Source organism: Eupeodes corollae, chromosome 3 (assembly GCF_945859685.1).
Source record: "Eupeodes corollae chromosome 3, idEupCoro1.1, whole genome shotgun sequence".
Taxonomy (NCBI): Eukaryota; Metazoa; Arthropoda; class Insecta; order Diptera; family Syrphidae; genus Eupeodes; species Eupeodes corollae.
In genome coordinates this window covers 114,325,868-114,335,541 of record NC_079149.1, presented here as the reverse complement: position 1 = coordinate 114,335,541, position 9,674 = coordinate 114,325,868, and the positions used below count along the sequence as shown (strand labels likewise).

Here is a 9,674-nt window from a genome sequence, read left to right as displayed (position 1 = left end):
CCAGTATATTAAATATTTTTAGTAATATGAAGTACTAAAAGTAACACTAAACCTTTTTAGCTTAAGAGATTCTTGACAAAAAAGGGTTTAAAAGTAATTGACAACAAAACAAATCAGTTTTCCAAACAAGGTCAGCAAGAAGCAAGAACCTGAAATCGTAGTTCAGATTCAAAATTAGCACCAAAAAGTAACACGTTATACACCTTTTTTAAAACCAGAAAAATTTAAGATTCAAGGTTTTTCTACACGTTTGGAGTCCAAAGAATACTAATAATTAATAACTTTTAAGAATTTCATGTAACTAAGTAAGATACCAAAAAGATTTGGACTGTATTTAGAAAATAAACATTTGTACTTTGAGAAATTATCATACAATTAGCTTTTTACAACTATGTTTTGCCTAACTTTAGCCTTAAAAAATTATTATGGATTTTTTTTAAAGATTTCTAAAGTGCTATATTTCAAACTCCACCCCTTCGAAAAGAATTATTTGATTTCTGCATATTACTACAAATGTTAACATGTTTTTACGTTTGTATAACTGATAAAATATGGTAAGTAAAAATTTTAATTGTTGCCAAGGGAATTTTAAGTTAGTAAAATAAGAAACTTTAAAAAAAAAATTATGTTTTAATAAATAAAATATCTGGCAACTCAAAAAAGTAAAAATAAATACAATAATCTGATAAAGGAAATATAGGAGTAAATTCCAATCAATATTATACCGTTTTGTGTGTTTATAAAATATAATCGTGAGCTTTTTTTTTCTTTTAAAAAGTGACATTTCAATGTAAAAAATTAACGCTTTTTCTGCGATTTACAAGCAATTTGACTTTAAGTTTTTGCCGAAAATATTTGGTTTATTTATTTACAAAAGCTTAACAAATCAACCAATACAGTATCATTTTATCTAGTTTCAAAAACTCTTTGTTTGTTATATTTGTATATGTTATGAAAATGAATTGACAATTTTTCAAAACCCGACAAAAAATACAAATTTTTGCTCAAGATTTTGACATTTGAAATTTTCAAATACTTTATTTTTACCTTCATCATTTTTGATCACTCATCATTTTTTTGAAAAAAAAAACTTTAAACTGTGTTAAATTAAATCACTTTAATAGGAAAATTTGGAATTATTATTGATTGTAAAGTTAAGTTGCTGTCAGCACAACAATATAAATCTAAGAACAAATTTAAATTCTTAGTGAAATTAAACAAGGTTGTAAAATTCTCACAACTATTTAAATGAACTTGAATATATATTGGTATTTATTTAAATTAATTGGAAACATATATACTTTTTTCATTATATATTTAAATACCAAAGATATTAAGTACTTAAAGTACCATTATTTAAACTTACAAGTCACAAAAAATCCATTGTTCAATTTAATTGTGTTTCATTGAGAGATCTTTTTTTTTGTTTCTATTACAATCTGCAAACCGTGCCTTTTTTCTAAGTTAACATTTTGCATTATTAGCACATAAAAATTAAATTATCTTATCACATCTATGTTCTATAAGTTTGCAAGTACCTTAACTATTAACTTTGCATACTTTTTATCCGAAGTATTTTGCGACCTCATTTGATGTGATGCGCTGCGCTTCACCTTCATCAAATTCGAAAACCTTTAATTATATGTATGTTCGTGCAAGTTGTTGTCAGATGATGATGATGATGATGATAATGATGCTAGCCCCTCCAGAACACCCAATAATGAAACATAAAAAAAGAAAAGATACAGAATGCATAACTTTCGACTTGAGATACATCCGTCGTTGTCCGGTCGTCCGTTCGTCTTATGGTTTTTAGTTGTTGTTGTTGTAATGATTGTTGATGGCGGCAAAAACAACAGTTTTTTGTTGCTGTGGCTATTCACTTTCAAGTTTATAAAACCATATTACCATGGAATGTTGCAGACCATTTGGTTAGAGGCAGTGTCAGTGACAGCTATTATAGTACATAATACCATCACGAGTGAAAATGAAAGTGATGATTTTTTCGAACTTGAATTAATAAAATGTGATTATGTGTGAATAAATTGATGTGAAAGAATTAAATCAAAATTTCCAATATAACAAACGATTGAGAATTGAAATAACAAGGAATATATACAATTTTAAGTGATAACAACAGGTAAAGATAGGAATATGTTATTAACATAATTGTTTTTAACTTTGTTAGTAAATTTAAGTGAGTTATTTTGAGAGTTATCTATAAATTAAAAAATCAAAAAAGTGTAAGTTAACATTCCATAAAATTGGAAATGAATATCTTATATTTTATAAAACTGTGTAAAGCATGTGTTTTTAATTGCTGTAATAGTGCTTTGTGAGTAAAACAAGATCAAAAGATTAACAACATCTACCAGGCATTTTGAACTTAATACTTATCTCAATTGAAAAAACCTCAACATTTCAGATTTTCAAAAATAACTTTCCATTTCCTTGCTGAACAAGAAAACATCCTGCAAATATCATACAGTTTCATTGAAACACAGCTTTTCCAAGAGAATTATTATCGTTTTTCTTTAAGACTATTGAGAAATGTTGGCTATAGAAAATAATATTTACGTTTTCTTTTTATATTGAAGAAAAATTAATGAATCTGAAAGCTATCACAATACCGAAGTAGAAAGTAATATTATTTCTTTAGGAAAATTATTTTAGGTAAAAACAGATAGCTAAAATCTTATTTTACTACTTTTTAGCCTCCAGGTTGAAAATGAGCCTCTTAAATGAAGATGAGTTTTTGTATTAATAGAGCTTTAAAAGCCTTACGACTTAAGTCAGAAGGAAAAAAAGGTGTAATGTCTAATTTCAAAATGTTTGGCAAGAAATCTTCAATGCTGATGGCTACAGTAGCAGTATTCTAAGTTATTGTTAAAAGGTGCACGTCATGGTTTTATTTCTTCACATGCACATCACAATTTAATTCCAATATCTTAATTTTGTCCACCATTTTCAGTATTGTCAGCTGAAAAGGTGCTTTAGGAGAATCCAATACTGTTTTACCTTTCTGAACTCTGTCATATTTGTAGTAGATTGTAATAAGTTCGATGAGTGTGCATCAATTCATTTTTAGGAGTGTTACATTTTTGATAGTTTATAACAGCGAAGTTTTAACATTTTTGAAAACCCATAATTACTTAAAATTTAGAAAATTGCTAATGAGTAAAATGTCAACCCATAGAAATGTGTCGTTTAGAATTAAAATTACATTGTTGACTTACAAAAAAAATATTTGATATGAAAATTGATTAAAAAACAAAACTATTCTATGGCATTTACGTGACGGTAACGGTACTTTTTCAATGATTGACAGAACAATTTTTATGATTTAAAAGAAATAAAATCATTTATATGAACTTCAATTATTAAAACTAACATAGGTATAACAAAAACTGCGTCTTCTACTTTCGGCTTTTGTTTCAAAATATAGTTACCAAAGGCAAGAAATTAAAATTTCAACAAACTTCTCAAACTGTTTGGAATTTTCTTATTTAACCTTTCCCAAAAATAAATTTTGTAAATATTTGAATTTGAGCTACAACTTTGGTCAAAATTTGTATCGAAGTTTTGTAAAGAAATAAAAAGTAGAACTCGGTTTTAAATCCAAAAAAAATAAAAATCATGGAGTATTACCTGGTTTCTATGGGCAAAAACAATCAATTTATTCTTGATCTAGATCTGTCAAAACTTAAATTTCAACTATTTTTTGCATTCCATTGGGCAAAATAAATTGATTTATGATCAAATCTACAGATCTGGATTTTTCGGAAAATCTGCTTCTCTTTGAACCAATACCAATAAAAAGTGTTTAGCTGGGAGTTTGACAGCTCTACCGCACTCTATAGCACATACAAACACAAAAAACGGATCGAATGGTTTTCCAACGCTACGAAAAAAATCAATTTGTGAAGGAAAACAAAAGACTTTAAGTTTGACACTTTTTCTATAAATTTGACTTGATTTTTGTATTTCATTACTGAGAAGATATCTCTAATATTTGCCTTACGGGATTTTAAAATTGTATAATAAATAAAGTTCTTTTAAAAAAAAACCTTATTTAATTTACCATCAATGATTTTTTTTCAGATATTAATATAAATAAGTATGGATTCAAAAGAGTTCCGTGAATTTGGAAAGGCAGCTGTTGATTTTATTGCCGACTACATTGACAACATTCGTGAACGGTAATAAAATAAAATAAAAATATGCACTATTTAATTTTAATCTCTTCTTTTTTTATTTATTTTTTAAGCGATGTTTTGCCATCAGTTACTCCCGGATATTTATTTGACCTACTACCGAACCAAATTCCAGAGTCACCTGAAAAATGGGAAGACATACTAGCTGACATCAGTCGAACTATAATGCCCGGACTTACACATTGGCAATCACCAAATATGCACGCCTATTATCCAACAGCAACTTCATTTCCATCAATTGTCGGAGAAATGATTTCAAGTGGACTTGGAGTAATTGGATTTAGTTGGGTATGTCAAGATCTTAACCATGCCTCTGGTTGGTATAGGTTAAGTACACAACAGCCAATATTTATTTGTTTACTTTTGGCCAAATCAATTTTTTTTGTTGGTTTTGAACTTTCTCTTAAACCCAAACTGGTTGGAGAGATTAAGTTGGATTGGTATTATTCAATAAGAAAGACCAAAATTTGATGTATGATGCAACTTTTTAAGATATGAAGTAGTCGAATGCCCTTTATGTGGCTTAAAATCAACATAAAACAATGGTTATACAAAACTGTCAGATTAAGTTTTTAAGCCACTTAACGGCATAGTTTCGTATAAGTCAATTGAAGAGAAATTTAAATATTGAAGTTCCGACTATAATTTTACAAGTCTCTCTATATAATGAAATTTTTCCATTTCAGATTTGTAGCCCAGCATGTACTGAACTAGAAGTCGTGGTTATGGATTGGCTTGCAAAATTCCTGAATCTTCCTACCGAATTCTTACACTCTTCTGAGGGACCTGGCGGTGGGGTTATTCAAGGCTCCGCAAGTGAATCTGTTTTGGTTGCAGTCTTAGCGGCTCGGGAACAAGCTGTTAAACGAATCCAAGCTACACACCCCGATCTTTCAGAAAGTGAGATACGTGGTCGTTTGATGGCTTATTCAGGTGACCAAAGTAATAGCTGCATTGAGAAGGCTTGTGTTTTAGCAGCTGTCCCTTACCGCCTTTTGCCAGCCGGTGATGATTTGGTACTTCATGGGGATGCTCTGCAACAAGCTGTCAACGAAGACAAAGCTAAAGGTCTATTTCCCATCATTTGTATTGCAACATTGGGAACTACTGGAACATGTGCTTACGATGATGTTGAAGGTTTGGGAAAAGTTTGTAAGAGCGAAAATATCTGGCTTCATGTTGATGCTGCATATGCAGGAGCTGCATTTGCTCTTTCCGAGTACAGTGAACTACTTCGAGGACTTGAATTTGTGGATTCTTTAAACTTTAATCTGCATAAGTTCCTTTTGGTGAACTTTGATTGTTGTGCAATGTGGCTTCGTGATGCAAACAATGTGAGTGATAGCTTCAATGTGGATCGAATTTACTTGAAGCACAAATATGAAGGGAAGTCTCAAATACCCGACTACAGACATTGGCAGATTTCACTTGGAAGACGCTTTAGGGCGTTGAAAGTTTGGATTACATGTCGATCAATTGGAGCCGAAGGCTTAAGAGCTCACGTTCGTAAACATATTGAATTGGCGAAGCAGTTCGAAGAGTTTGTCCTCAATGATGAACGCTTTGAAATTGTCGCTAAGCGTGCTCTTGGTTTGGTTTGTTTCCGGTTGAAAGGGGATAATAATTTAACAACCAGTCTCCTGGATCGTTTGATGGACCGCAAAAAAGTTTATCTAATTCAAGCCAAATACAGAGATACTCATTTCTTGAGGTTCGTCATTTGTGGTTACAAGACCGAAGAAAAAGATGTAGAATTTGCATGGAATGAAATTAGAGAACAAGCTGACTTAGTTCTTGAAAGTCTAAATGTAAATAAATTAAGAGAAATGTTGGAGGAGCCTTCAGTTAAAACATCAGATATTGGCCAAATAACAGAGAACCTTTCACTGCTTATGAGTGGAGACCCTGAGAAATCCAAATAAAATGCATATATTTAATTTGTAGGTTAAATTTTTTGATGTAATAATTTATACAAATATTCACTAACAAAATTAATTTAAGACATTTCTATGACTATACATACATTAAAAACATAAAATAATGTTAAAGAATATCTGTTTTTATGAATTCATAAAAAATGTGTGGTAATATATTTTTTTCTGAAAAGATAACTTTTTAATTAAAGATGAGACCATTTTAAACAAAAATAACTGTTTTTAATCATGAATACGGTTTTTTTGGTTTATTTCCATAAGAATTAAGAAAAGCTGTATCTATTGAAGATATTGTTATATTTAAGAAAAAAGTTAGTTGTGTGATCTAAAAAACGTCTGAATGATTATATTCGTATCTATCTGACATTACAAAAAAGCTTAAAAATGATAGTTTTACAAGAGATTTACATAAATAACATTTTCGAAAAATATTCGAAGTCTAAAAAACTAGATACAATTTTGTGTGTAATAAAATAAATATTTAGGGACTATTTAGTGAGACAAATATGTTTCAAAATGGTTGGTTTTACATATTATTTTATTTTAATTATGGCTTTGATAAGGCTTATCAAATTCGCGCAGTACGGCTATAGAACAAATCTCTATACTTGATATTACAAACCGAATTTGGGCTCAAGGGTATATACATGAACAGATCAATGTTGCTATTATTAATTACTTTTAAAAGGTCTAATTTGAATACTGGTCGTGTTCATAGAAATTAATGGTGAATGGTGTTCAAGCTTTGGATTTCTTAAATCTTTTCAACCCAGAAATTGCATACAAAGTAACTACTTTCCTGTTTGGTTAAGTTAAAACTTTCTTTTTCAATTCGGATTAGCACATGATTATATAATTTTTGTATTGATTTTATCAAACCGTATGTTTGACAGTAAAATCCAGAGCAAAGACTTTTTGTTCAGCTAGTATTTTTAAATTCTTTCTTTATGGACCACTTCTTTTTGACAATGCTTATAGCATTCAAAAACACTAAAATTGTTAAAAATTCGTTGTTTTTTAGTTAAAACGCAGGCCGCAATGAAAATTATGTACTAGAGGTTTGACGACACAGTCCTCTAATGTAAGGGCAATGCGAACTTGTCAAGGCAAACTGCCATCCAAAAAAGGCATCGATTTGATAGGCGTTCCAAAATTGTAAAACATGTCGGTGATATCCTACACCCATTTTGTATTTGAAAATTTTGATATTTCTCGACGTTTAAAGGTTCCTAGAATCGAAATAAAAGATTTTTAGAAAGATGTATGTGCGTGTGTACGTATATGCGCACGTCCGTAGGTTCGCGACGTTTTTTCATCGTCCATAGCTCAAGAACCAGTAGAGATCTCGTATTCAAAAAAATGTTGTTATACAGATAATAATAATACAGAAAGGGCTCTCAAGAAAATTGCGTGGGTGGGTTTTTTACCATAGGAGTTTAAAAAAAAGGTGAACATTTTGGTTAACCCTAAATATCTCACGAGCCAAAAACGCTTGAGACTTGAATTAAAATGTATATAATATATTTTAACGTGGTCCCAAACAAGTTCATTTTTTGAAAAAATCCAATTAACGTTTTTTTTTATAAATCAAAAAAAGGAACCAAAAATTTTCACCTCGAAAATTTTAGGAATAATAATGATTTCATCTCTAAAACAATTTTGTGCAACGAAAAATAACGTTTTTAACATATGGTAAGATCTTAAGAAAAATCGAATTGACTTTTTTTTATTAAAAATATAAACCTACAAAAAAAATTATAAAAGTTAGTAAAAATTGATTTTCGACTCAAATAGCTTTTCAAAACTTTGAGATTTTAGCTTGAATATAATTGTATCTTATGAGAAATATTGTTTTGAAGATTCGGTAAAATTGCTTTACCAAAAAAATTTAAAGTTTTTTAACAAAAAATAAAAACCTAAAAAAGCATTTCTAAAAGTTTCTAAAAATTTATTTTCGACACAAATATGTTTTCAAAATTAAAAATATTAGTTTCAAAGTTATTTTATCTCACATAAAATATTGTTCGACATTCAGTGAATTTTTGATAAAAATCCAACAGTCAGTTTTTTATATACAAAAAAAATCTGCAAAAAACAGTACGAACATTTGGTAAAAATGATGTTCGGTTCTCGATATCACGTCCAATTTGTATTTGTTTATATAAGAAATAAAAAACTTTTGAGAAATGCTACTGAAATTGGTAAAAATTGTTTTTCTTTGGATTTATGGAATAAATGATTTCATATGGAAAATGTTGTTGATAATTGGTAATTATTTTTCTTGAAAAATTGAATGACAACTTTTTTAAAAAAACACGATAACTTACAAACTTTTAAGCAAGACAAATTGACAGACAGGATGGGAAGTTATGAGTGTGGGTCGCATCTCAGCCTCTTTTTCTTAATTCCTAAATAAACGAATTACTTCGAGTATTTAAATAAGAAATAACTTCAAATTTAGAAAACACTTGGCTGTGGGGGGCTTGAGTTTTCTTAATCTCCATTAATGGGGATATCAATGGTGCTCTACGTTTTGCGTGTATCCTCATTCTCTATAAACTCTAATCAATTTACAAAAGAAAAATATAAAACTGCCGTTTATGCAATGAACACCCTAAATTTAGTCTTAAAAATAAAAACAAAAATAAAAATATCTATTCCAGCACGTTAAAGAAACTTCGCATCAGATACCTTAAAAAAATATATAGCAGCTCTGCAAAACAAAATCAACCCGGAAAAGATCGAAAATCTAATTACAAAGATTAAGTACTGATTAAATTAAGCAAAATAAATCGAATTCAAAAACAGCCAATTATCGTAAATCGTTTCAGTTTATATTTTTATACACCACATATAGGAGTATATCGTCTATTCGAAATACATATCCGGCGCAATGTTAATTCCTGATCCCAGACGACCAAAGACCGACAGCAACAAAAAGAACATGACGGTGATGGCGTGATGGTGGTGTTCGTCGTCGTTAACGGGGCTAAAAAGGCTGTGATGGCGTTCGATTAGTCGTTTCCAATTTTAATACCTACAATATTTTTTATTCTAACGTCTATACACCATCAATTGATTCTATAAACTCTGCTACACTTCACAAATCAACGATTAAGTCTGCTTCGTTCAAATTCAATTATCTTAGAGCTATATTATACGCTTGGCTATCAAGCTGTATAGCTGCAGTTAGCCATAGTTAGGTTTTGTTAGGTTAGGGTGGACTTTTTAATCGACAACGCAGACAACAACCGACAAATGGTCATATAAACTTTCAAAGCATATCGTTTAAGAAAAAGGCATTTCAATTTATGTTTATGTATTTTTAGGTTTTATTTCGAAACATATCCTAACGAAAGTGATTATTTTGTGTTGAAATTTTTAATACAATCATTTTGTGATTTATTACTTGGGTATATATGGAGAATAAAATATGGTTGATTGTAAACCAAAATGTAAAATATAAAAGTTTATTGTTTTTGGATAGATTGAAGTTAATAAAGTCGAATGAGTCATTGTTTTGTTC

General features: G+C 29.6%; 1 protein-coding gene across 1 annotated transcript; it reads left to right on the top strand.

Moving 5' to 3' along the window:
- The first annotated feature begins 1,780 nt into the window (after positions 1-1,780).
- LOC129952686 (3,4-dihydroxyphenylacetaldehyde synthase 2) lies at positions 1,781-6,479 on the top strand. The gene is made up of 4 exons (XM_056065446.1): positions 1,781-2,140; positions 4,102-4,199; positions 4,268-4,502; positions 4,901-6,479. Exons 2-4 carry the CDS (start codon positions 4,120-4,122, stop codon positions 6,134-6,136), a joined length of 1,551 nt encoding a protein of 516 aa, XP_055921421.1. The 5' UTR covers positions 1,781-2,140; positions 4,102-4,119; the 3' UTR covers positions 6,137-6,479.
- The last annotated feature ends 3,195 nt before the right edge of the window (positions 6,480-9,674 follow it).

What these genes read in the sequence shown, in the direction of transcription:
- LOC129952686 (XM_056065446.1), top strand. Translation starts at nt 4,120, where the DNA reads ATGGATTCAAAAGAGTTCCGTGAATTTGGAAAGGCAGCTGTTGATTTT. An exon ending in ATTGACAACATTCGTGAACG is followed by an intron (nt 4,200 to 4,267) that starts GTAATAAAATAA and finishes TTATTTTTTAAG; the next exon opens with CGATGTTTTGCCATCAGTTA. An exon ending in GAGTAATTGGATTTAGTTGG is followed by an intron (nt 4,503 to 4,900) that starts GTATGTCAAGAT and finishes TTTCCATTTCAG; the next exon opens with ATTTGTAGCCCAGCATGTAC.